This window comes from Somniosus microcephalus, chromosome 6, assembly GCF_052327205.1.
Source record: "Somniosus microcephalus isolate GS21.2 chromosome 6, FLI_Smic_1.0, whole genome shotgun sequence".
NCBI classification, from domain to species: Eukaryota; Metazoa; Chordata; class Chondrichthyes; order Squaliformes; family Somniosidae; genus Somniosus; species Somniosus microcephalus.
This window is the reverse complement of record NC_140992.1, coordinates 42,690,179-42,718,007: the sequence shown is the minus strand read 5'-3', so window position 1 is coordinate 42,718,007 and position 27,829 is coordinate 42,690,179. Positions and strand designations below refer to the sequence as shown.

Sequence of the window (27,829 nt, the reverse complement as noted above, 5' to 3'; positions counted from 1 at the left end):
CGCCTGCTCTAACCTGGCGTGGTTTGGAGCTGTCGGGAATCCCACACGAAACCCCTCAAAATAGGGATTAGGTTAAGAACTGCCTGTTAACTACCTGTTAACAGGCAGTTAATTGGCACTAATCCCTTCCCGCCTGGTTTCGGCAGGTCCCAGTGCGGGGCGGGTACCCGCCGCCCCTGAAACTTATGTGGGGCGGGGTTTTGGGCAGGATGGTGTCGGGACCCCCGAATTCGGGATTCCCCCCCCCCCCCCCACACGCCTGAAACCCCGCCTGATGGCTCCAGGAAAATCTAGCCCATTGTCATTTCAATTGGCTGATTATTTGCAAGACTTCTGATTGGATAAGATGTTATATAATATAATCAAAGTAGATGAACACCTGGAGGTTACAATTTGAAGTTTCAAGATGCGAACACTTTGAGACACATAAATAAGAATGATTATCTACCTGGAATTATACAACTTCTTATTTCTATTATAGGGGATGTTCTTTATGATCTCCGAAAAACCCACATCAATGTATTGAAAGAAAGGTGTGTGTACGTAAGAGAATATACAGCTGAGCCATCAAAAGGCCCCGCATCCAACAAGTTTACAGATCTATGGATTGTTGAAAGCAATGCATACTCTTTGCAGCATGAAGGCTCAAAACCTGTGGGCATGGGTCAGAATGCCACATCAGTCCATCCCCTCAGCTATACGGAGATTTTTAAACCTGCAACTGGAGAGGAAAAACCTCACAGAACCACCATTACAAAGGGAATAGCTGGGATTGGAAAAACAGTGTGTGTAGAGAAGTTAATTCATGACTGGGCTGCTGGTTCTGTACTGTCAGAATTTGATTTCATATTCATGTTCCCGTTCTGTAAGCTCAATATGCTGCCAGAAAAGACAAGAAGCCTGGTGCAACTTCTCCAGCATTACTATCCACACATACAGCCTTGTGAAGAGATTTTGACAAGCAAGTCAATCAAATCCTTGTATATATTTGATGGACTAGATGAAAGCAGACAAGGCCTAGATTTTGAAAACCAATTAGCTTGCTACGATGAGAATGAATCAATGTCACTTGGGTCTTTACTCACAAATCTCATCAGAGGCAACATTCATCCTTCTGCTTCAGTTTGGATAACTACCCGACCAGCAGCCATGGGGCAAATACCTCTCTGTTACATTGACAAACTGACTGAAATACAAGGGTTCTGCGAGCATGAGAAGAAAGAATATTTTCACAAGAAATATGAAAATAGGCACCTGGCAGAAAAAATGATTTCAGTAATGACCAAAGAAAGGAGCTTATCCCCACTATGCTACCTGCCCATTTTCTGCTGTGTTTTATCGACCATTTTGGAGGATGCACTTAAATCATTTCAACACTATGGGCTCGGTGATTACATACCAGTAGCAGCCACGTCAGTCTACACCAAATTCCTAGTACATATCTTTTCCCACCAACAACAAAAACTGGAATATCTAAGAGGCATGAAGCAAACCATTGCTGAATTGTTGCAGTCAAAGCAAAAAGCTATCATCGGGTTGGGGAAACTGGCTTTTGATCTGCTGAGAAGCCAGACACTGATATTCTATGAGAATGATTTAAAAACACACAATGTTGATGCTTCCCTGGCCGAGGGTGGACTTTGCAAAGAGCTTCTTGTGGGAAATGCAAATGGTTCGAAGAAAGCCTTCTGTTTTGTTGATGGGGCACTGCAGGAATACTTTGCTGCTTTGTATGTTTTTCTCTCCTTTAACAACAGCAAATATAATCCTTTAATGACTGCGTCTAAAGCAAAGACATTATGGCGATTTGAAAAACCCAGCTATTTCCATGTCTGTAAACAGGCCTGTAAAGAAACAATCGAAAGTTCCAGTGGTCACTTCGACCTGTTTCTCAGATTCCTTTGTGGATTAGGGACAAAAATAAACCAGCAAAGCTTGAAAGGACTGATGACAGGTTGTGAAATAAATCGTGATGATACAACAAAAATTATTCAATTTTTGAAAAAGAAATTGCAAGAAGACATTCCTCCAGAAAAATGCATTACTCTTCTACAGTGTTTAAATGAATTAGAAGATAATTCACTTGTGGTGCAGACCAGAGAGATCATAGCTGCTGGTACTGTAACTTCTCGGACTCTTTCACCTGCGGAATACTCAGCACTGGCCCTTGTTTTGCAAATGTCAGGTGGAGATATGGAGACATTAGATTTATCACAACACAAAATATCTACAATTGGTCTCCAGAGACTGGTGCCAGTTCTACATTGTTTTACAAGTTTAATGTAAGGACTTCTGCTTCCCTTAAAAAAACATTTAATTTAACAATCATTTATAAAGCAGTAATTTATAACTAAAAGAGGGAACTTATTTGGGTACTTTTCAGCCTTTGATTTATATGGGCTTAAATAAGGATAACAGGTTTGCTGTTGTATGTAGTATAAATCGCCAAATACACAGATTTAAAATTACATTTTAATTGTAATGTATCTGTTTTTAAAATTATGTGAATCATTTATTATATCTGTGAATAAATACATTTCTCGATTTCTTCTAGCTGTCAACCCCAGAATAGTGAAGAGACGAATTTAATAACACATCTAAATGTCTAAAAACGGAAGTAAAGGGAACTGGATGGCGCAGTGGATTTTTGACTGCCCTTCCTGGGACCAAGATTCCAATCCAGTCTACATGGATGCAATAAAAGCCTCCCCTCTCTCTTAGTTGTAAGGGTCCTAGACAAATTTAGTTTGAGTAGCCTGAACACAATTGATAATGGCTGCTGTCCCACAGCAAAAAACTGCCCCTAATTCAGTCCAAATTGGCACCCTCACTCAGAGAGGCCACAAGGATGGGTGGTGGAGGAAATGAAAATATCACATTTGTGCAGGAGGAGGGTACGTCATTAGAACAACGTAGATGGAGTTTTATTATATAATTAATACTATATCTATGGCTTCTTCAGTGCAGTGCTGAGGGAGCGCTGCACCGCCGGAGGTACCGTCTTTTGGAAGAGGTTTTAAACTGAGGCCCCATCTGCCCTTTCAGATGGATGTAAAAGATCCCATGGCACTATTCGAAGAAGAGCATGGGAGTTATCCCCAGTGTCCTGGCCAATACTTACCACTCAACCGACATCACTAAAACAGATTAGCCGGTCATTATCACATTGCTGTTTGTGGAACTTTGCTGTGCACTAATTAGCTGCCGTGTTTCCTACGTTACAACAGTGACTACATTTCAAAAGTACTTCGTTGGTTGTAAAGCACCTTAGGATGTCCTGAAGTCATGAAAGGCACTATATAAATGCAAGTCTTTCTTTCTGTCTTGATGCTGACAATGTGTGCCAAATGGAAAAGTGTTCCACTCTTCAGTAACCAACCAGTAAAATCCCTCACTTAATAAACACTAAAAACACAAATTAAAAAGCAAATGGTACAGAACTGATACCTTTACAAGTAGAATTCATCTTTCTACCACACACGAAGACATCATTTTCGTGGAATATTTCTCTATTTCATGCACTTGATATCATGGTTGAGAGAAGATAAGAGTGAAGGGATTCACAATAGCATCCTTAGAACCATTAGGTAATTATTTAGATGTTCATGTTCAGATACCTTCAAAACCTCACTCTGCCTGATCTGAGTGATGCTAGTTTGCTCCCTCTAGTTCTCTGACATTGGATTATTGCTCCACCATCAAAAGCTGATCACTCACTCATTATGCCTGTGTACTCTAGAATTCTCTTCCAAACCCACTTTTCCTTGGTATCTTTCTCCCTGTCCTGAAAAACCTTCTAAACTTTAACTTTCCTACCACTTATTTAGTCATTACTCATTTGACTTTGTACGAGGATAAACATATAGAAATTGTTTTTGTAGTTACCATTTAAGGAGAACATTTGCATCTAACATTTATTAATTTAAGCTTCATTTAAATGTGCACTGCAAAGCAGTGGCATAAAATCTGTGTCCCACTTGTGGCATTTACCAAAATTCATGAGTGACAAAGCAATTCTTGTGAGTTATCACGTCAGCCAATCATGAGGTATGGATTATATCCCACAGATCCTCACCAGGAAAAACAGAATCAGATTAGTGAGAATTCTCAGTAGCACTATTATAGGTTCTATATTATTAACACAGGATGAGAAATAATCTTTCTTTACAGAGTCAAACAACTGTTCTTTTCTACTAGAGATATGTATATCTTAATATAGGATAAATAAATGTTGCATTTTGGTTCCAAATTTTTTTGCAATCTGTTTCCATTTAGGATGATTAGATCGAATATAGGAGATTCTGGAGCCAAAATATTGTCTCAAATGATGAAAAGTCCAGACTGTAAATTGCAAAATCTGGAGTAAGTAGTGAAAACCCTGTGCTTAATACTGTATACAACTTGTCCACTATTCAACTTGTACTGGTGTATTAAATGAGTCATGTACTGCGAGTTAAAACATGCCGGCTGTGTTACCTAGGCAATAAGCTCTGAAAGTGGAAAGTAAGTTATGAAATAAAAAACAGTTTCTTTGGAAATGCTTATTTTTCAGGCATATAGCCTAAGAATATTAGATGGTCAGATACTTTTGTTGAAATTACTGATGTTGTTGTTGAGTATATTCAAGGTCAATGAGTATATTCAAGGCTGAGATAGATAGATTTTTGGACTCTAGGGGAATCAAGGGATGTGGGGATCAGCCGGGAAAGTGGAATTGAGGCCAAAGATCAACCATGATCTTAATGAATGGCGGAGAAGGCGCGAGGGGCCGTATGGCCTACTCCTGCTCCTATTGCTTATGTTCTTAAGTTCTTATGTTAAGTCCAAACTGTTTCTAAAGTCCCTAGGACCTGCAACAAAGAAAAGTATCAATCTATTGTGTACTTGTGTTCAGTCATCAAGTAAATGAGGCCTGACCAGTGTCGCCCACATTCTAAGTACAAATAAAATAAAAATGCTCCATTGGTCAGTACGTTGTACAGATATAACAGCATGCCATTTACACTTGTGGCAAAAAGCAGCAATACTGGGGTTAACAAGCAGGAAATTATCCTCCTAAAACTTTCACTAGCCCAATGACCTCCTGAATGGCACACCAAAAAGCAATTTCTAGACTACAGAATTTGAAATGAACTGTTCAGGATATATAACTTCAGCAAAGTTTGTTCTTTCCAAATTATATAGGTTGGAAAGAAATGATCTGACGCATAGATGTTGTGAGGCACTAGCCTTCATGCTGAGCAGTAACAGGATGCTGACAAATCTGAACCTGAGTAGTAACAATCTAGGAGATAGAGGGATATGTTTATTGTCTACAGCACTGAAGGAGCCTCAATGCAGAATACAGAAACTGAAGTAAGTGAAATATTCTGCACGTGTGATTTCAAATGCTTTTACATACAGAAAAATATGAGATTGTTAGTGGTACTGACAGAGTTCTGTACTGTAACTCCCTTCTGGCCAAGCCTCTGACAGCCCAAGTTCCTCTTCTCAGTCCCATGAGTATTGGCTAAACCAGCCTGTCCCTGTTTTCTGACTCGATTCTTACTTCATTTAAAACCAATGTAATTTCCCCTCTTCTTAAAGAATCTGGTCTAAATCCACTTATCCACTCCAAGTAGCACCCTATCCCTAACCTTGCCTTTCCTCCTAAAGTCTTGAAATGTAGTGCCTTGCAACTACTATCCCATCTCTCTCACCATGCCCTGTTTGAACTCTCCAATTAGACTTCCTGATGCCCACAACACTGACCGGGGGAGAAATTCCCATAGAGGGCCATTTGGGCGTTAAGTCAAAAATGTTTGAAAAGTTAGCGCCAGGCGCTAACCTTTTCAAACATTTGAGAAATTCGCATTTTTTGCTCCAAGAGGGAAGTGGAGCGCTAAATCAAGCGGTTAGCACCGTGGGGGGTGGGGGTGGTGGGGGGAAGCCTCCAGAGGCACTAACGATGGGAATTTCACCCCCTAAGACTGTACTTGTCAAAATCACCGACAGTATCCTTGTGATTGTGACCATGGCTTGCTACCCATCCTCAACCTTTAACATCATTGACCATTCCGTTCTCTTCCAATATCTCTCCTCCACAGCCCACCTACAAGGTACTGTTTTCTCCTGGTTCCACGTTTACCAATCACAGCCTAGATCTACATCTAGGCCTAGAAATTGAGTGGGGTTAGCGCCCAATTAGAGGCGCTAGAGGGCCTTGCGCCGGAATTATAGCCGCTTCGGAAATTGATTTGGGCCCTACCATCGGCGTTAGCCGGTAGCGCTGCGCCGGCACCGATGACGTCATCAGTGTGCGCAGCGTCCCGGTTGCCGTGGTAACGCGGCCGGACGCCAAAATTCAGTTGCGGCCGCCTCGCCCGTGGCAGCCGCAACCAACGATTTTTCAAAAGTTTCTTGCTGGACTTAGCGCCGGCGCATTAAGGTGGCGCGGCGGCCGGCCGCTTTCCCGGCGGCCGCCTGCCCGCACCTCCCTCCCCGGACTCCTCCACCACCCCCCCGCGGCACAGATGTGTGTGGGCCTCGAGCCCGGCACTTCTCCGAGGTGCCGGGCTCATTTCTCGTGCGATTCCACCGGCCAGCGGTCGGCTGCAGGCAGCTCCTCCTTAACAGAAGGAGGAGGCCTGCAGTACCCCAGCCTGCCGCACCGCATCGGGTGCTGCAGCGGGGGATTAGCGCCGCAATCCTGCATTCAGCGCCCATTGCGAGGCGCTGACACCCTCCATTAGCGCCCGCAGCCGTCTGGGCGCGGCGCAGCTGAATTTTTGGCGGGCGCAGCGGCAATTAACGCTGGCGCTAAATTTTGGGCGCTACAGCCCTGGCGGAGGCAAACTCAATTTCTAGGCCCTAATCTTTCTCCATCGACCACACAGCAGTTGCCATTCTCTGCAATTACCTGTCGAACATTAATTGAAACTCCTTCGATGGTTTAATATGCAAAACAGACTAGAAAGTTCCCAGATTTTACTCTGCTTTTATTTTTATATGGTTTGTTCTAATAGCATGGCAGTTACATCATAGCTATGAAAACTTCACCAAGTAGTATCATTTTTATTTCTATCGTGAAGGTTGGCTAGAAAATAAAGGTTATCAGTTTCATGAGTGGAAATGAAAATATATTACATTGAAAGTAATGGGCCTGGAATTTACAGTAAAAATAAGGGGAGGCCATCAATGCTCACCGTTATTAAGGAGTAAATCGGACAGCAACATCCAGCGTCCGCACATGTGCAACTAAATCAGGAAGTTGCTGTCCAAGTTGCCCTGCTCCTCCAGAAGCTTCACTATACCGGTATCTCACCAAGAGATGTGGCATTAAAACACATGCAACAGAATGAAGTTGGGGTACTTAGGTTATAGACACCCACTGAACTCACCAGAACAAGTTAAGGCTTGTCCATTCAAGTGTTAGTGAATTTTTAGTGGCATGCTAAGTCTTAATTACTGCCAAACAACCTCTCTGGCACTGAAAATGAACTTTTACAAGTGCGGAGCTCATTCCTTCAGATTTTAATTAATGTTGGAGATTTTTAAAAATTAGGGGCTAGATTTTCAGTTTAGGCAGTTTTGGGGCGCTAGCTTTAGCGCCCGCCCGAAGTTAGCGCCCGCCCCAAAGTAGCGCCCCGTTGCCGGGAATTCAGTGGCTTCGCCCTAAGAGGTTGGTGGAGCGCTAAAAGAGGCGTTCCACTACTCTCTTTAGGCGCTAAGCCGGCGGTCCAGAGGGATAGCGCCCAGGCGGGGCGCAGCACGGGTGCGGTCATTTTTGCACTGACAGCAGACCCCGTGGTGCCGACCAGCTCTTAAAGGGGGAAGGGACGAATTAGTCTGCTGCCACGCCCTGCACACTGCAGCCTTGCAAAGAGGCCTCAACACTACTGCTCAGCCCCAGGGAGTCATGGCAACGCCAGAGAAGGCCCGTCAGCGTGCCCTGCGCTTCTCAGAGGGTGATCTGGACATCATGCTCACAGCTCTGGAGGTGAGGCGCAAGATCTTGTTTCCAGACAGTGGGAGGAATCCAACCCACCACGACTACACCAAAGCCTGGAAGCAGATCGCCCAGAGGGTGACATTCACCGGCGAGGCCCCCAGGACCCACACACAATGCCGTAAGAAGTACAACGATCTGACCAGGATTGTGAGGGTGAGTAGCCTTTCCAGTCTCCTCCTCATTCTTGCATGTACACCTGACATGATGGGCAAAGGGACCTGAAAGTCCTTTTGGCCAGCCCTCAGCCAGCAGCATTGGGACAGTCATGAGCATCAAATGGCCATTCGGCACTCTACACTTTGGCCAAGCTATTCCACCATGGGAGGCAGTGCACACTACATCAGGGCTTCACTGCGCACTTACAGCCCGTCCTTTCTCTTGCAGGCTAAAGTAGCGTTTAATCGCCAGGCCCGTGCCAGGGGTGGCCGCGCCAAGCTGCAGGAGCTCACTCGGCTGGAGGAGCGCGTGTGTGTGCTCATGGGAGCACGTGTGATTGTCCCCACAGCGTGCGGTGTATCCGACCCTCCACTGCCCGGCAATGGTAAGGACCTCGCCTTTTGGCCCTCTCGCGTCGCACTGGCCCATCCGAGCTATCTCCTTTGCCACTGTCCCACCAATGCGCTGAATCCCACCAGTCCTAACTCCCTCGCTGACGCCGTCTCCTCACTCTGAAGCTACTCTTGTGCATTCCTGCTTTCAGCTGGTGACGACCAGGACCCTGAGGCTGCCAGTGACAGCACCTCCAACCAGGAGGAGGAGGAGGAGCAAGCCGGACCTTCGGGGGAACAGTCACGTCCCGCAGGAGAGGAGGAAATGCTCGACACCTCCTCACTGGACGAGTGCCTGGAGGAACTGTCGCAGGGCAATGCAGCTTCTGGGACCAGTGGCGTCCAGCCACCCAGCAGCCGTGCGCGTGGCCCGCGGCCTTCCCCCCAAAGGGGGGAAGGATCAGAGGGGAGTGCTGCTGCTCGGCAAACTCGCCGTCACCAACGCGGCAAGGGTCCCCTAGTTCGGCCCCCTCCTCCCCAGCGGGAGAGTCGCGACTCCAGTCCGGACACCTTCACTTCGGAGGAGGTGCGGAAGCTCGATCAGATGGCCGACGACTCGGACCGGCGCCACACGGAGCTCATGAGCGTGGTGGGGCGCATGCCTGAGGCCATCGAGTCGCTGGCGACCAGTGTGCGCGAGTTCGGGGCAGCAACTGCCGCGACTGGCCGCATGCTAACTGATGCCGTCAAGACCCTGGCGGATGTGATGCGCGCGCACACCAGGACCAGAGGGCCACTCACTGCTGCCACACGCGCTGTCTCAGGCAGGCATCGCCAGGGCAGGCGCCGCGCTGGACCATCCCAGCAAGCCGGCCGTCGGCTGATTGCTGCGGATCCTGCAGTGCGGGCCCGGCCGAGTGCCACCGCGCCACAGCACCAGCCAGCGCATCCCAGACGCCAGCTGGCCCACATTGCACCATCCGTCGCCGCCATTCCCCCTCTGGGGCGTCAAGGGCAAGCGGCTGCAGCTGATGGTGGCCAGGCTCAGGCGCGCCACTCAGGAGACGGCCCCTCGAGGCCCAAACGCCGTGTAGGCCGCCCCCCAGTGGCATCTGGCGGAAGGGCATCTGAGCCTCAGGCGCCTTCCCCCAGCCTCGCAGCAGCCACTGGGCAGAGCTTGCGAAGGAGCAGCAGGCAGGGCAGGGGAGGCAAAATGCTGGGCAAGGTCTCGCCCTCGCGGGCCACTCAGTAGAGGGTGTGGCCAGCTTTCCTTTAATATGGCGGTGGCCATCTTTATTTTGCCCATGGTTGTGCTTTTGGAGGGCTTTTTTTTTGCGTTAGGCCGACGTTGAGGCCCGGTTTCAATAAAGGTGGAGTGGCTCCTCCCCAGTTTGTGGGAGTGAGTCGTTTGTTGGGCTTTTTGTGGGGCCCGTTTATTGTTTTTGGGGATTCATGTGGGAAGGGCTTTTCATTTTTGTTTAATAAAAAATTATCTTTATTCATGCAGTCTCCATGGTTGTTCTTCTTAGTGTTTGTTGGCTTCGCCGGCTGAGGGCTTGCGGAGCGGCTGCATTCATCTTCCCTCATGGCCCCTGGCCATTCCCTGACAGGGGGCTTAGAAGTACCGTGTAATAAGGTGGCGTCGTGCGGCCCTTGGCCCTGGTCGCTCCCTCCTGGGAACGTACTCCTGCTCCTCCTCCTCCTCCTCCTCCTCCTCCTCATGCTCCTCCTGCTCCTCCTCCTGAGGTGCTGGTCCAACGTCAGGTGGCAGTGCCTGAGTCCTGCGGATAGCCAGGTTGTGTAGCATGCAGCAAACCACCACAAATTGGGAGACCCGGTCCGGCGAATACTGGAGAGCTCCTCCGGAGCGATCAAGGCAGCGGAACCGCTGCTTGAGGACCCCAATAGTTAGCTCGATGATGTTGCGGGTGGTTTGATGGCTCTCGTTGTAGGCCTCTTCAGCAGCGGTCCTGGGCGCGCGGAGCGGGGTCATGAGCCAGGTGCACAAAGGATAGCCTTTGTCCCCGAGTAGCCATCCTCTTGGGGGAGGCTGTGCCTGGAACATGTCATGCACAGTACTCTGCCGCAGGATAAAGGCATCGTGGCTGCTGCCTGGGAAGCTGGCATTGACTGCCATGATGCGCTGCTTGTGGTCACAGACCAGCTGCACATTCAGAGAATGGTAGCCCTTCCTGTTGCGATACTGCTCGCCATGCTCCAGAGGGGCCCGCAAAGCCACATGCGTACAGTCAATGGCGCCCTGCACCAAGGGGAATTCCCCGAGTCTGGAAAATCCCAATGCGCGCTGATGCTGGCTCTCCAGGGCCATGGGGAAGGAGATGAATTGGCTTCTCCTTCTGAACAGTGCTTCGGTCACCTGGCGGATGCAGCGATGCACGCCGTACTGGGAGATGTTTGCTATGTCCCCAGCAGCGTATTGGAAGGAGCCGGTGGCATAGAAGTTCAATGCCACTGTCACCTTCACTTCCACCGACAGAGACGTCCTGCACCTGAGCTTTGGCCGCAGATCTCGGCGAAGCAGGTGGCAGATCTCTGCAATCACCCCCTTCCGGAATCGGAGCCTTTTAACACATCGCGCGGCACTCATGTTTAGGTAGGAGCGCTGCTGGCGGTATAGCCTGACTGGGTAAGGCCTACGTGGCCGACGCCTGTAGCCCCCTCTGCCTCTAGCCAGGGCTGCCCCTCTCACAATACGTCTGCGAGCCCTACGGACATGGAGCTGCAGCTCCGCGTTGGCACCCCATGCAACCCCCATCAAATCCTGGCAAACACTCTAATTTCCAAATGGCCACTTGCAGCGCTGTTGCCTGAGTCCAAAAATACCTGGCTCTTGCTGCTTGAAACCAGTTAGCTATCCTCCTTGTTGTGTCTCCAGAAATGCGTTGCACAAGACTGTTTTCTGAAATAATGGATGGCCTTTATACTGGAGAGGACGTTCCCTTTAATTAGCGCCCCCCGGGGCCCGCGCTGGTTGTGTTGCGTTCCTTTTTCCAAACGCTCCGGCCGCCCGCCGCACAATGGGGCGGTCCGACTGAAGTTTGCAATCGGGGCGGCCAAAGGGCGTTGCACGAGGATGTGACGTCATTTTCTGCGCGCGCATCCGGGCGGGCGCTAAACTTTGCGCCGGCGCTAACGGGCAACTTAATTTGGGGCGGGGCGCAAACTGCGCTGCGCCCGGGCGCTACACGCATAGCGCCCGGAAATCACTTCTCTTAAGGCGCTAACTGCTGGCGCAAGCAACTGAAAATCTAGCCCTAACATTTTTAAATTAAACATTTTTCAAAACTTTTTTTTCCTGTCTCTTTTATCTTTCTCTCTTAATTCTATCTTTCTTTCCCTCTCGTTATTTATCTTTCTGTACATGATTTGGCATTGAATTAACTATTCTAACTTGCACTTCCTGGTTCAGACTCTGCGTGCCTCAGTAAGAACTTTTCAATTTGATTGGTTAAGGCGACACACCATTGCATGCCCTGTTCACACAGGTCCCAGATCCCCTGTAAAGGGCACCATGCTGTTTTTGATTTATAATAACCACAACTTCCAGTGCAAAAGCCCACAAAAATTCTGTAAGTAAGTATAAGTGTAATGAAAGGCAAGCGCCATTCCTTCGCCGATGACCGTAAAATCCAGGCCATTGAGTTTAAAACCAGAGTAAACCATCTGTTGATGGGACTGAGGCAACTTGAGTATGATTTTTATTCTGTTTAGGAGCCATGTGATTATTAAATGAACATTAAAATGATTAACCATATGACATCAATGAAGTAATTTGTATCATTTCATGTTCAAACATATTTACTGTTTTTTGATCTTTTTAGCTTGAGCAACAATAACCTTTCATCTGGAAGCTGGGAGAAACTAGTCTCTGTGCTTGTCACAAACCAATCATTGAGAGAGCTGAACGTGAGCAATAATAGAATGGGTGAAGCCGGTCTGAGAACACTGTCTACTGCACTGAAAGATCCACGTTGTAAATTACAAAAACTCGGGTATGTCATTATTGTGAATGAGCAACACATATATTCAATGATTACTCTGTAGTACCCTGGTACTATTCTCTCATTCAACCAAATATATATATAAACACACATTTCCCATACCATTGTACATGGGCGTTCAAGACCAAGTGTAACTTAGTGGGGTTAGAGGGCGAGGGGATAATTGGAGAGATGGGAGGGAGGGGATGTGAGAGAGGAGGCAGGAAGGTAAGGAGCAAAGGAGCAACTCAATGTTAACATCAAGCACCCAAAGATAATGTATAGCATGGGTGAGATGTAGGGCATAATGGCCTAGAAATTCAGTTGGTTGCGCCAGCCGTTAGCGCCTTAGGAGGAGTAGATTCCGGGCGCGAGGTGGCTTGCGCCCGGGTGAAGCACGAACTGCGCCTCGCCCCAACTTCAGTAGAGATTTAGCGGCGGCGCAAAGTCTTTGCGCGCGCTCAGCTGTGCGCGCAGATCATGACGTCATTTTCTCGTGCAACGCCCTTTGTGCGCCCCCAACCGGAACTTCAGTCGCGCCGCCCCATTGTGCGCCTGGCGCCCCTAGCGACTGTGAAGTGGAACGGTGCTCAGCCGATGCGGGGCGCGGGGGGCGCAAATTAAAGGGCACTCATCCTGCAATATAAAACGCTGCCATTTTGCAGCACACCTTCTTGCGAAACGGATCTTTGGAGAGAGACCAAGGTAGATAGCTTTCTGCTTTGGCCCAACACTCGGACAGGTACTTCTGGCTTCAGGCCACAGATTTCAAAAAGTTTTTGCCTTCATTGACATCTCATTGTTTGCCAGCATATTATGGGGGCTGCAATGGGTGTAAACGCTGGCTTTCTCAATTACATCCAAAGGGCTCAGAGACGCCATGAGAGACTGGCAGCCCTGGCTAGACGGAGAGGGGGCAACAGGCGTCGGCAAAGGAGGCCTTACCCACCCAGGGTATACCGCCAGCAGTTCTCCTATCTCCAGATGTCTGAGGAGCAGTGTGTTCGGAGGCTGTGATTCAGAAGGGACGTGGTCACAGAGATCTGCCAGCTGCTTGCCGGTGATCTGCAGCCACAGCTGAGGTGCAGGACGTCTCTGTCGGTGGCAGTGAAGGTGACGGTGGCTCTCAACTTTTATGCCACCGGCTCCATCCAAGCCGCTACTGGCGACATTGCCAATATCTCCCAGTTCGCCGTGCATTGCTGCATCCGCCAGGTGACCAATGCCCTTTTCAAAAGGAGACGTCAGTTCATCTCCTTCTCCATGGCCCTTGCCAAGCAGCAACAGCGTGCAATGGGCTTTGCAGCATTCACGGGCTTCCCCATGGTGCAGGGCGCCATTGACTGTACGCATGTGGCTTTGCGGGCACCTCTGGAGAATGCCAAGGATTACCGCAACCAGAAGGGCTACCATTTGCTGAACGTACAACTGGTGTGTGACCACAGGCAGCTCATCCTAGCTGTCAATGCCCGCTTTCCAGGCAGCAGCCACGATGCCTTCATCCTCCGACAGACTTCTGTGGCAGACATGTTCCAGGCCCAGCCTCACCCACGAGGATGGCTTATCGGGGACAAAGGCTATCCTTTGTGTACCTGGCTGATGACCCCGCTCCGTGTGCCCAGCACCCCTGCTGAAGAGCGATACAATGAGAGCCATCAATCGACCAGGAACATCATCGAACAAACAATCGGCGTCCTGAAGCAATGGTTCCGCTGTCTTGATCGTTCCGGGGGAGCACTGCAGTATTCGCCGGATCGAGTCTCCCATTTCGTCGTCGTTTGCTGCATGCTGCACAACCTGGCTATCCGCAGGACTCAGCCACTGCCACCACACATTGGAGGACCACCTGAGGAGGAGGAGCAGGAGGAGGAGGAGGAGGACCAGCACAGGAGGGAGGCACAAAGTGCAAGGGCCGCCCGTCGCCAGCTTATTGAACGTCGGTTCTAGGCCCCCTCTCAGGGACTGGCTTGTGCCAATGTCAGCAGATTAATGTCGCCGCTCCACAAGCCCTCCGCCGAGCAGGGCAACCAGGACTTAACCAAAAAACCATGCACACTGCAATTTAACAACAAAAATTTATTGAAAATCTCTGCCCTTCCCACATTACATGCTCATGTGGAGAAGCCCCCTCCAAAAACACAAAAATACCACTCTCGGCCTTACAAAAAGAAAGAAAGACACCAGTCTCGGCCTTACACAAATAAAGATATACACCAGTCTCGGCCTTACACAAATAAAGATTGACACCAGTCTCGGCCTTACACAAATAAAGATATACACCAGTCTCGGCCTTACACAAATAAAGATAGACACCAGTCTCGGCCTTACACAAAAACAGATAGACACCAGTCTCGGCCTTACACCCAAACAACTGCACAAGTGTCGGCCTTCCAACAAGCACCAGGCATTTGTGCATACCTCTACTTTTTGCCCTGCGAGGGCGATGCCTTGCGCATCCTTGCCTAGCCCCTGCCCGCCCTGCTGCTCCTCCTCAATGGGAGCCCAGTGGCTGCAGCAAGGCTGGGGGAAGGCTGCTGAGGGGCAGATGGCGAGACGCCAGATGCCCTTGGGGGTCGGCCTGCACCAGCTCTGGCCTTGGAGGGGCCGGCTGCTGACTGCTCCAACTGTGGCTGGGCGGCAGCAGTCTGTCTAGCAGCTCGTGGCAGCTGCAATGGCGGAGTGGCAGTGTCGGCTGCAGGAATGGTGGCAACCTGGCAGCTCGCAGGTGCTCGCTGGTCGCCTGACACATTGGCACTCGCACGGGCCAGCAGTGCAGCATGCGCAGCAACCAGCTGAAGGACAGATTGCTGGGCTGCTGCTGCGCGGCGAGTGCCCTGGCGAGGCCTGGCTGATCCAGCGAGGGTGGCAGCAGTTAGTGCCTGTGTGGCCCTGGTCTGTGTCCGCAATACACCAGCCAGTGAATGGACGGCACGACTGAGCACTTGGCTAGAAGCCGACTGTGCTGCCGTGAAGTCCTGCAGACTCGTGGCCTGTGCTGCCGCGATGTCCTGCAGACTCCTGGCCTGTGCTGCATTGATGTCCTGCACACTCCTGGCCTGTGCTGCATTGAATTGTTCCAGACTCCTGGCCTGTGCTGCACTGAATTGTTGCAGACTCCTGGCCTGTGCTGACCCGAATTCCTGCACACTCCTTGCCAGTGACTCTATGGAGTCAGGCATCCGTGCCACTGCAGCCATGAGCTCAGTGTGCCTGCGCTCAGCCTGGACGGCCATTTCCTCTAGGAGGCGCACCTCCTCTGCGCTGACCGTCGCAGGACTGGAGGCCGCACTCACCCTCTGGGGAGAAGTCCGCCGAGCTTCCCCACCCCTCCCGCGTTGCTGCAGGCCGCTGGGCCCCAGAGCTTCACTCTCCTCCGACCCTTCCCCCCGGCTCCCCTCCAGGGAAGACGTGTCCCCTACATCGGCATGGGCTGGCGCGGCTGAGGGTGGCACTGATGGGCCGGCTTCCTCTTCCTCCTCCTCGTCTTCCGAAGGGCTGACAGTGGCAGCTTGAGGGCCCGCCTCCTCACCTGGCGATTCACCATCTGAAAGCAGGAAGGCACAAGAGTAGCTTTAGAGTGAGGACAGGGCGGCAGCGAGGGAGGCATGAGTGGTGCCATTCACCGCATTGGTCGGACAGTGGCAAAGGATGCTGATCTGATGCGCAAGTGGAACGAGAGAGGTCCAAAAGGTCATGCCCTTACCATTGGTGCCCAGAACAGGGTCGGCATCTCCAGTGGCGACGGGGCCAATCAGCCGGCCTCCCATAATGCGCTCCACACGCTGGTCGAGGTCGGAGAGCTCTTTGATGTCAGGACGGCCTCCCCCGGTCTCAGTTTGGTTGCGCCGGTTGTGCGCAACCTTGGCCTGCAAGAGAAAGGACGGCCTCCAAGTACAGTGTGTAGCCCTGATCTTGTCTGCACTGCCTCCCATGGTCGAATAGCTTGTACAGTGTGTAGCCCTGATCTTGTCTGCACTGCCTCCCATGGTCGAATAGCTTGTACAATGTGTAGCCCTGATCTTGTCTGCACTGCCTCCCATGGGCGAATAGCTTGGACAGTGTGTAAAGTGCTGAATGTGCAAGTGATTTTCATGTCAGTCCCATAGCTGCTGGATGAGGGCTGGCCATTAGGGCTTTCAGGTCCCTTTGCCCATAATGTGAGGTGCACATGCAAGGATGAGGAGGACACTGGAAAGGGTACTCACCCTGACAACCCGAGTGAGGTCGTTGAACTTCTTGCGGCATTGCACAGCAGTCCTGGCAACCACGCTGTTGGAAGAGACCCTGTTGGACACCTCCCTCCAGGCTTTCCGGTAGGCGCTGGGCAGCGGCCTCTTGCCACCTTCTGGGTACAAAACATGGCGCCTGCGCTCCACTCCGCCAACCAGCACCCTCAGGTCACCGTCGCTGAAGCGCTGCGCTCTCTCCCTGGCCTTCTCCATAGTCCTGGGCGTTGTACAGGTGAAGCTGAAGTGGTCAGGCCTAGGTTGATGGCTGCAGTGTGCAGGGCGTGGCAGGCAAACAAATCGACCCTCCCCCTTTAAGAGCTGACCGGCGCCAGAGTGTCTGCCGTCAATCAAAAACTCGCCGCACCTGCGCTGCGCCCGGCCTCGGTGGTATCGCTCAGCACCGCCGGCTTAGCGCCTAAAGATAGTCGTGCATCGCCTGTTTTAGCGCAGCAGCAACCTCTTGGGGCGTTGCGACTGAATATCGGCGAAGGGGGCGCGACTTTGCGCCGGGCGCAAACTTTAGCGGCCGCCCGACTTTACCGCCCCAAAAGTGGCTATACTGAATTTCTAGGCCAATGTGCCCTAACCGTAACTGTGCACCTCTTAAAAGGGTGCAGGTAACTCTCACTGAAGGTTTCTCACAATGGTGGGCAAAGAAGATGCTACAAGGGCCCTCTGGTTCTCAGACACTGCACTTGGGGTATTGGTGGAGGAAGTCGACAGGAGGAGGAACACCCTCCTCCCATCAGGTGGCAAGAAAGTCTCCAGACAAGCTGCTTGGCAGCAGTGGTCAGAGGTGGCGGAATGGAGCAGTGGCATGAGCGTCACCCCATGGACCTGGCTACAATACTAGAAGGAGTTTAATGACCAGGCCTGAGTTGCTAAGGTAAGACTCCTAGCTCAGATCTCATATTTCTGCTTAACCCTGCACTTCCTGTAGCCCAGCACTCACAACCCTTCCTTCCTTGATTACCAGCATACTCCTCCAATGGAGGATCGAGAAGAGCGTTGGTGCAATGACACAGCCTTGCTTGACCCCGGTCCGTACGTGAATTGGGTCTGTGGTGGAACCGTTGGTCAGAATCACAGCTTGCATGTTGTCGTGAAGCAGGCGGAGGATGGTGACAAACTTTTGAAGGCAGCCAAATTTGAGGAGGACACTCCATAATCCCTCACGGTTGACAGTATCGAAGGCCTTTGTGAGGTCAAAGAAGGCCATGTACAGCGGTTGGTGCTGTTCCCTGCATTTCTCTTGTAATTGACGCGCGGTGAAGATCATGTCCATTGTGCCCCTTAGTGGGCGGAATCCGCATTGCGACTCTGGGAGGAGCTCTTCAGCAACTGGGAGAAGGCGATTGAGGAGGATTCTTGCGATGACTTGTCACCTTTCTTGAAGATGGTCACAATTACGGCGTCTCTGAGATCCCCTGGCATGCTCTCCTCCTTCGATATAAGAGAAATGAGTTCATGAATTTGCGCCAGTAGTGCTTCTCCGCTATGCTTTAGTGCCTCAGCAGGGATTTCATCTGCTCCTGAGGTCATCTTCTTCTTCAGTTGTCAGATGGCCTTTTCAACCTCTTGCCGGGCTGGGGTTATGCTGAAGTGGTGGTGGGTAGCATGCTGCGGGATGGAGTTGAGGACACTCACGTCGAAGACAGAGTCTCAGTTAAGGAGATCTTTGAAGTGCCCCTTCCAGCGGGCACTGACTGCCTCCCTGTCCTTGATGAGTACCTCTCCATTCTTGGCCCGCAGTGGGGTAGGACCATGGGTGCTTGGGCCGTAGGTGTTCTTGTCTGTGCTAAAGAATCCACGCACGTCGCGGTTGTCGGCTAGCTGCTGGATCTCCTGCACTTTCTCCACCCACCATCTGTTCTTTAGGTCGCAAGTTTTTTGTTGGACCTCAGCCTTCAGGTGTCTGTAGAGCTGCTTTCTTGCTCTCGAGCTCTGTTGCTGTTTCCAGATCAGGAATGCCTTGCGCTTGCGGCTTATTAGCTCCTGGATCTCCTGGTCGTTCTCCTCGAACCAGTCTTGGTGTTTCCTGGTCGAGTGACCGAGCGTCTCTTCACAGGTGCTGATTATGGAGGCCTTGAGTGCAGACCAGGTGCTGTGGACACTCTGTGTCTCTGCATCACTGGGAGTCATCAGGTTGGTTCTGAGGCGCAAGCTGAATAGGGCTTTCTTAGTGGGGTCTTTGAGTGCTCCAGCGTTGATTTTCCAGCGGCATTGCTTCTGTTGCTGCCGTTGTTTTGGGGCTACATTGATGGAGATGACTGAGCGGATTAGGTGGCGGTCTGTCCAGCAGTCGTCAGCTCCTGTCATGGCGTGGGTGATGCAGACGCCCTTGCGGTCCCTCGCTCGGAAGATGACGTAGTCCAGCACCAGTGTCATCGCACCAACGCTCTTCGCGATCTTCCTTGCTGCAATGCTCCATCTCACCCTCTGTAAGCTCCCCGCTGGAGTGGAGCTAATTTACAGAACAAACGGGAAACTGTTCAACCTCCTTCGCCTCCAGTCCAGATCCAAGGTCGTCCCATCTTCTGTCGTCAAATTACAGTACGCAGACGACGCTTGCGTCGGCGCACACGCGGAGGTCGCACTCCAAACCATTGTCAACACCTTCACCGAAGCGGACGAGAACATGGGCCTTACACTAAACATCCGTAAGACAAAGGTCCTCTACCAACCTACTCCCACCATACAGTACTGCCCTCTGATTATCAAAAGCCACGACAAGGCCTTGGACAATGTGGACCACCTTCCATACCTCGGGAGCCTACTGTCAACAAGGGCAGATGTCGATGACGAAGTCAAACACCGCCTTCAGTGTGCCAGTGCAGTCTTCGGTCGCCTGAGGAAGAGAGTGTTTGAAGACCAGGACCTCAAACCCAGCACCAAGCTCATGGTCTACAGAGCAGTAGTGATACCCGCCCTCCTGTATGCCTCAGCGACATGGACCATGTACAGCAGTCACCTCAAAGCACTGGAGACATACCACCAATGCTGCCTCTGCAAGATCCTGCAAATCCATTGGCAGGACAGGCACACCAAGGTCAGTGTTCTCGCTCAGGCCAACATCCCCAGCATTGAAGCATTGACCACGCTCCATCAGCTCCGATGGATGGGTCACATCGTCCGCATGCCCAATACGAGACTCCCAAAACAAGCGCTCTACTCGGAGCTCCGACACGGCAAGAGAGCCCCAGGTGGTCTGAGGAAACGCTTCAAGGACACCCTCAAAGCCTCCTTGAAAAAGTGTAACATCCCCACCGACACCTGGGAATCCCTGGCCCAAGACTGCACAAAGTGGAGAAGAAGCATCCGGGAAGGCGCAGAATATCTCGAGTCTCTTCGCCGGGAGCAAACAGAAGCCAAGTGGAGGCAGCGCACGTCAACCCAAGCACCCCACCCACCCGCCCCTTCAACCACCGTCTGCCCCACCTGTGACAGAGACTGTACGTCCCGCATTGGACTCATCAGTCACCTGAGAACTCATTCTTGATGTGGAAGCAAGTCATTCTCGGTTCCGAGGGACTGCCTAAGAAGAGAGAAGACTCCTCCAATCATTGCAACACACTTTACTCCACCTCCTTATCTTAATGCCACACTGTGTACCTGTTACTCTTCTCACTATTACTTCCTTCACATCCGCACACCTGTGCCACACTTCACACATGAACAATACTATTCTACCTTAACATACTCATCCTCAAAGCATCTCACTAGGCTACCACTAAAATTCTCCCTTCTTTCTTGCAGGACCAGCTCGTAAACAAAAACAGGGAGCAGATGAGGACTGGAGGAAAGAAACCGTCCATTAGTGTCCACTCCTCAGTCGAGGAGGACATCATGGTGATCATGGGGATGGGTCATGTCAGGGACGTGGTGAGTGGCGAGACTGGACGATGCATCCTGCAGGGTTCTTGGTTATCTTACACTCTTTCCCTTTTCACTGAAATCTCACCTTCACACACTACGCCTGACAAAGTGCAGCTGCTTTCAGCTGTCACTAATCTGCCTCTGCTTATCCTTGACACTAAATGCTAATCCTGTCCCTCTCTTCCCTTTCAGGTGAAGCAAATGTAGAATGCCCAGAGGTTGAGGAGCTGGAAGAGGGCAATACTAATGAAGACACAGCATCACACGACCTTAACCCTAACAATCACCAGCTCAGAGACTAGTATCACGCATTCTATACAGGGTAGGCTAGATGGGGCAGCACTGGGAGACTCACAGAGCACTAATGTGCAGGAGCATGGGCAGAGGCATAGGATGGCACAGGAAGCAGCTTGCTGGAGGGAGAGCTTGCATACTACCTGCTGTTGAAGGGTCAGATGAAGACCTGATATTGCTGATGTCACCTGTTGCAGCCTGAAATAAGTCTGTGGTGAAGGTGTAGAAGGGCCACGGCTACCTATATAGCCACAGGCAGTGCTGTGCGTGCCCTAGTCGCTCCCTTCATCACTTACTTGAGGCATCGCCGTGGCTTGACCTACAATCCCACTTCGCCCGTGAGCTGCCTGTTACTATCCGTAGCTCAGCAGCTCGATGGTAATGAGGCCTGAGGCCCAGTATCAGGTGCGCCTTGGACCTCACCATTTAGGTGCAGGGATTGTTTCCTGTGCCCCCCGCACGTTCCCAAAAATGGGCACACCTGAATTTCTAGGCCTAGGTCTTGTTTGCTGAGCATTATTATAGTTCTACTTTGGTATCATGAAGCACGTTAACTATTTCACGAGTACAAGGAAAAAACTGTCAGTAATTAATATTTTGTTCCAGAATTAATGTCTTTTTTGTGTTTAGGTTGAATAACACTTCTACACTCGATTGTGGGGTGATGGGCTCTTACCTGGAGGAAACTGGAGTGGAAATACTCTGTGATGTGCTAAAAGATCCTAGTTGCACATTAAAAAGCTTAGAGTAAGTTGGAAATATATATTGTTTGTCCACACAACACAACCCCACCTATTCCTACCAAGCTGCTGAAGTAGGAGACTTGAGGCCAAGACAGCAGTAAAAACCCATCATGTCTGTGCCAATGTTTTTATCTTTGTAACAATTTCATATTTACTTTGAAACTAGAATGAATAACCAGGATAGCGCATCTTTATTTAGTGTGTCACGTAAAAACATTCTCATAAGGATTTCCATTGCTGTTGTCCTTGCACGTTACAGTTTGAGGCACAGTTTTATTTTAACTATGAATCTCTGAAACCTGCTTAAGAATCATTTCAGTGAATTTTGTTTTCCCTTCAAGCAAACCTGTGCAGGAAAATATGTTGGAGTAGAAATTGGTATACGTTTCGCAAGTTATTCGGGTTCAAAACGAGTGCCACAAAGACGAATTTTGTAGCGTGGCGTCCCACATGGAGCGGCGCGGATGTGGACCCGGTGTCATTTTGGTTCGGGCGCTTCATAGGCGTCCCTGGCGACTGCCTGAAACAAATGCAGGCATCGTTTAAATATGTTAATAACAGTCCAGTGCCTGAATCAGGACCCTTTTGTAAAATAGGTACCTGCGTGTGCCTGAAATGTCACTCCCTAAACCTGCCCAGCAAACCATGCCGGGAAATGTTGGCAAGGAGCCTTTACAAGCACTATTTAAAGGGTGACTCACTTGCATTAGGTAAGTCTCTGGTTAGTCATTTTAGGCTTCTAGGGTGCTTTTGGGTCAAGGTTTTGGATATTTTGGCAAGTGTATGTCTGTGAGATACTTTTGCAGAGTGAGTTTGTGGAGGGCAAGAATTGTTTCACAGGATTTGCATGTTCTTAATTGCTGAACACGAGAACACTATCGGGTTTATCCTTGAGACTCCCAGACCAGGTGGAAGAAGAGCAGCAAGGAAGGTAGCAAAGACCTGCACAGGCTTCAATAGGAAGACTTAATGCTGGGCAGGATTTCCACCTGAAATTTGGAAAATGAAGAGTTTCACAGCAATTACCTCATTTTTATGCAACAGTAATGAAGCTCTCACGCATTCTGCTATCTACTCACATCTGTGGGAAACATGAACTGGGAAATGGTGGGGTGCACAGTCAGAGTAGAGAGCCGGCAAACATCCCAAAGAAACCATTTCTACGGTCCTTCCTTGCATGGTTAATGCCAGTGGAATGTTCCCACCTATTGGAATTTTCAGCTGCATCTCATAGAAACATAGAAGATAGGAGCAGGAGTAGGCCATTCGGCCCCTCGAGCCTGCTCCGCCATTTAATGAGATCATGGCTGATCATCCAAATTCAGTACCCCGTTCTGGCCTTCTCCCCATATCCCTTGATCCCTTTAGCCTTAAGAAATATATCTAACTCCTTCTTGAATATATTTAATGAATTTGCCTCAACTGCCTTCTGTGGTAGAGAATTCCACAGGTTCACCACTCTCTGGGTGAAGAAATTCCTCCTCATCTCAGTCCTAAATGGCTTACCCCTTATCCTTAGACTGTGACCCCTGGTTCTGGACTCCCCTGCCATCGGGAACATCCTTCCTGCATCTCGTCTGTCTAGTCCTGTTGGAATTTTATAAGTTTCAATGAGATCCCCTCTCATTCTTCTAAACTCTAGCGAATATAGGCCTAACCTCCCCACTCAACGGGGGTGAAATTTGTTTTGCGCAGCAACGCAAAATGGACGATAGTGAACGGGCAGCCCGTTTTACTCTCCGCTCGACTTTCTTTTCTATTTACTTCCATGACGAATTTCACCCCCAGTGTCTTTTCAATGAGAATTGATCGATATTCTTTAACTTCTTGTTTATGGTTCAGTGATCAAAAGCTTTGCTAGATGTTCTGCAGCTTCTTTCCACTGCCTCCATATCTATAATCATAGATCTCAGTGTGGATGCCAGAAACATGCTGTTACAAAATAGCATTAACGAATCAGTGTCACTTGATCAGCTCCATATACACAAGCAAATATTGTGGATCAAATGGTTTCTAATGCCAAATGGTACCTACCAAATAATATTTCCATCGCCAACAAAATCCTGAAACTTTAATTTTTAGTATGGAGAGCTTTTGTTTTAATTTCCTTGCACATGCACTTATAAAAAAAAAAAAATTTCTACCCTAAAGGTTGGCCAACAATTGTCTGACGCAGAAAAACTATGAAGAACTTACCTCTGCCATCAGAATCAATCGCACATTGACCCATCTGGATCTAAGTTCCAATGTTATTCAAGACGCTGGAATAAACGTATTGTCTATGGCATTGATGGACCGAAGCTGCTCAATACAATCACTGTTGTAAGCAGATTTATAAAAAGAAATCATAGCTTTACATACTAGTGTGATTATAAATTTTACTTTTTGAAGGGATATTGATGCAGTAAGTGTGGCGGCATAGTTCTATATACTGCTACATTAGTGTTGTATACTGTGGGACTTTTGTTGGTGGTGGCCATAGAGGGTGGCCACCTGGTCAAGGACACTCAAGAAAAACAGCAACAACAACCATAACATGCATTTATATAGCATCTTTAATGTTCCAATATGCCTTACAATGAAGATAGATAGAGAAAACAAACACTGAGCCAAAGCAGGAGAGATTGAGTGCTTGGTCATAAAGACGGATTTTGAAAATGTTTTTTTTAAGAGGAGGAGTGAGAAGTGCAGATGCAAAGGGATTTAGGGAGAAAGGGAATTTGAGAGAATGGGGTTGAGGTGTCTGAAGGATACGTCACCAATGTTGTGGCGAAGGGAGTGACGCACATGCAAGAGGCCAAAGTCAAGCCAAAGGTTGCAGGAGGAGATAGGTGGTGAGAGGTACAGCAGGATGAGGTTGAGTGTGGCTTGGCAATAACGTTTCGTGATCTACTGAGATCATTGAAAGATTTGTGCCACTGCAGCCTGGTCCTCCTGACGACATCCCTGCTTGTGTCCTCCTGTGCAATGGTAAACCAGGCTGGGTTGGTGTCCTGGGGAGGTCTCTTACGCCCATGGGAAGGGAAGAGAACCTCCCTGTATGCTGTGACTCCCTCCATAAGCATATAGAGGGAGTCATGGGAGAGCCTGGGTGCAGCCATGCACCTTTGTGCAGTCATTGTCAGTGTTTGCAGCACCTCAATGCTGCAGAACACTGACAGCACAACTGTCAAAATCAATTTGGACATGGCCCCTTTAAGGAAACCGGCTGATTATGCGTCATCAAATGACGTCAGCAGACCTGCTTCCTATTATTTGGCCAGGAACCTCGCAGGGCGGACTTAAGCCCTAATTACATAAGATCTTGATGGAGGCCAGGATCGAGACAAATGCAAGGCCCCCACACGCCATGGACGTCGCCCGCCACGGACCCGCCGAGGTGGGAAAAATCCAACCCTTAGTGTGGGATAGGATATGGGTGGTTGTACTTTGGAAAAGTTTGAGTTGATGGAGATTGGAGGATGGAAAACCAGCAAGGAAAGCATTGGAGTGATCAAGTGGAGAGGCGACAAAAGCATGGATATGGTTTCAGCAGCAGGATGGCTGAGGTTGTGTCAGAGATGAGCAATATTGCACAGGTGGAAATAGAGGGTCATGGTGATGGATAGGATGTTGGGTTTGAAACACGGGCTCTGGGTCGAAATTAATACCAAGGTTTTGCATGGTCGGTTTCAGCCTGAATGTGTGATAGGATATGGGCAGGAGTCAGTGGTAAGGGAGTAGAGTTCATGGCAGGGGCCAAAAAGATGGCTTCAGTCCTGCAAAATAAATATTAATGTATCAATAATTGATATTAAATGTGTGAAGATTGTCCAATATTTGTATGTAAGTCTAACATAATTTTTTGTAGGATGACTGATACAAAACTAACACCTACTTGTTGTGAAAAACTCGCCTCTGTGTTAGTCACAAACCAGACACTGAGAGAACTAGATCTGAGCATGAATAAACTGGGTAATTCAGGTGTGCATGCACTGTCTACTGCACTGAAGGAGCCACACTGCAAACTGGAAACTCTAGGGTACGTGCACATCCCCGAGGTTTGTCATTTAAACATTTATAAAATATTTTATTCCTATTATGACAATCAGTTTAAATTCAGAACACATTGTTTAATTCATTCTGTTTTATTCAAGCCTTTGCATTACAAAAACACTAGATTGTATGGACTCAGTGGGACAGTGTTATTATAACTCCGTTGTTACTGAAGGGGCAATATTTTCCCAAGATATTTTCTACTATTGTTTAACAATAGAAAATCACTTTTTTCAACATTCATAGTTCTTTGTCAGAGTTATTTGGATGTTTGTATTTCTCGAGTCTCCCAATGACATTGGTGAATAATTTAGTTATTCACTCGTGGCCCGATTTTAACTCAGGAACAGTTTTCGGCACGTGTGGTGTGAGTTAGACACTTGCCCGCTGCTCCAGAAATGAGGCCCGGGATATTTTAACTCCTGAGCCTCAGGGCCGACCCATACGGGTTTTGCGATCAGGAAGGGAGCACGAGACTGCAGCAGGGGAAACCTGACCCTACAAGGAAAGTGAAAGAACCTTTTTTAGAACATACCTTTTTGGGGCTCTTCGACATGCATCTGTAGAAAAGGATCCTGCCAGCTTTGTGTGGGTGTCCTTGCTGCCTGCTCAGTTCAGCAGGCATCTCCAGGGTGGGTAAGTAAACTGGGCAATTTTAACTGCCTGCCTGCCCGGCTTCCACTGGGCAGGTAGAGTTAGAATCGTTCCCAAGGTCTACGAGAGATCTTAGCCCAGATTCAAATTCAGTTATGAAAACAAAATGGCCCTAAAATTCCTTGGGCTGCGATCGCAGCAATTACACTGGCATTGCATCTGCTGGTGACCTCTGGCGATGACATTACCAGCATACGTAGGCCCAATGGCAGGCCACCTCATCTGAGACAGGCGGCAGGACACATCTCAGGCACTCACATGCCCCCACAGGTCGGAAAATGTGGCCTTGATGCTCAGGCCGGTGGTGTATACTCCAAGATGGCGGAGCGCACGGACGCAGCGGCTTTTTCTCTCCCGAGACTGAGCATTTTCACCCTCCTTCTGAGTCTCTTCTGGACTCTGCTGATTCGGGAATTAAAGGCTGACCTACCGTACAGCCGGCAGACGCTCCTAGACATCGGGGCCGACTGCGTGTGGCTTACACTCGGCGACATCAATCTGCCTCCCGACATCACCCGACCCCCGGGACCAGCGTGGCGTCCTTCCCCAGCCGGAAGTCAGCGCAGACCGCGCAGGGAACGCAAGCAGAAGCGGGGTAAGAGAGCAGGTATCCAAAACAGGCTGAAGAGGGCCCCACACAAACCCTCCCTCCCAAGTATTTTCCTGGCCAACGTCAGGTCACTGGAGAACAAAATGGATGAGATCAAACTGGATCTCTCCACACAGAAAAGGACAAAGGAATGCTGCGCCATGATCTTCACAGAGACCTGGCTGAACAACGGCATCCCTGACACCACCATACAACTAGAAGGATGCACGGTCTTCCGCGCCGACAGAACTGCAGACTCCGGTAAGAGCAAGGGAGGCGGTTTGTGCATTTACACTAACAATGCCTGGTGCACTAACACTGATATAATTGATAGATCCTGCTCGGCTGATTTGGAATTCCTCATGGTAAGGTGCAGACCCTTCTACCTGCCTCGGGAATTCACGGCTGTTATCATCACTGCGGTCTACATCCCACCACACGCTAATGCCAAACTAGCACTGAAGGACCTCTACAGGGCCATCAGCGAACAACAAACTGCGCACCCAGACGGAGCTTTTATCGTCGTGGGGGACTTCAATCACATAAACCTAAAAACTGTACTACCGAAATTCCACCAGAATGTCTCCTGCCCCACAAGAGGGGAGAACACACTGGATCAAGTCTACACGAGCATTGTAGACGCTTATAAGGCCATTCCCTGCCCCCACCTTGGGAAGTCTGACCACCTCTCCCTGTTTCTAGCCCCGGCATACAAACCGCTCATCAAAAGAGGGAGAACATCAGTGAGAGCAGTGAAAGTATGGCCAGAGGGGGCAGTATCGGAGCTTCAGGACTGCTTCGAACGCACTGACTGGGGCATGTTTGCCCATAATGACATCGAGGAATACGCATCCACAGTGCTATTCTACATCAACAGCTGCGTCGAGGTCGTCACGACCCATAAAAATATCAGGACATACCCCAACCAGA

At 49.6% G+C, this 27,829-nt stretch overlaps 1 protein-coding gene across 1 annotated transcript in view; it reads left to right on the top strand.

Annotated features, from left to right (window-relative positions):
• The first annotated feature begins 486 nt into the window (after positions 1 to 486).
• LOC147115645 (NACHT, LRR and PYD domains-containing protein 12-like) overlaps positions 487 to 27,829 on the top strand; it is a 37,891-nt gene continuing 10,548 nt past the window's right edge. The window contains exons 1-7 of the mRNA XM_085990077.1: positions 487 to 2,282; positions 4,276 to 4,362; positions 5,185 to 5,355; positions 12,321 to 12,491; positions 21,509 to 21,625; positions 23,773 to 23,943; positions 25,472 to 25,642. Coding sequence (XP_085846203.1) covers positions 661 to 2,282; positions 4,276 to 4,362; positions 5,185 to 5,355; positions 12,321 to 12,491; positions 21,509 to 21,625; positions 23,773 to 23,943; positions 25,472 to 25,642 — 2,510 coding nt within the window. The 5' untranslated portion in view covers positions 487 to 660. The remainder of the gene's footprint in view (positions 2,283 to 4,275; positions 4,363 to 5,184; positions 5,356 to 12,320; positions 12,492 to 21,508; positions 21,626 to 23,772; positions 23,944 to 25,471; positions 25,643 to 27,829) is intronic.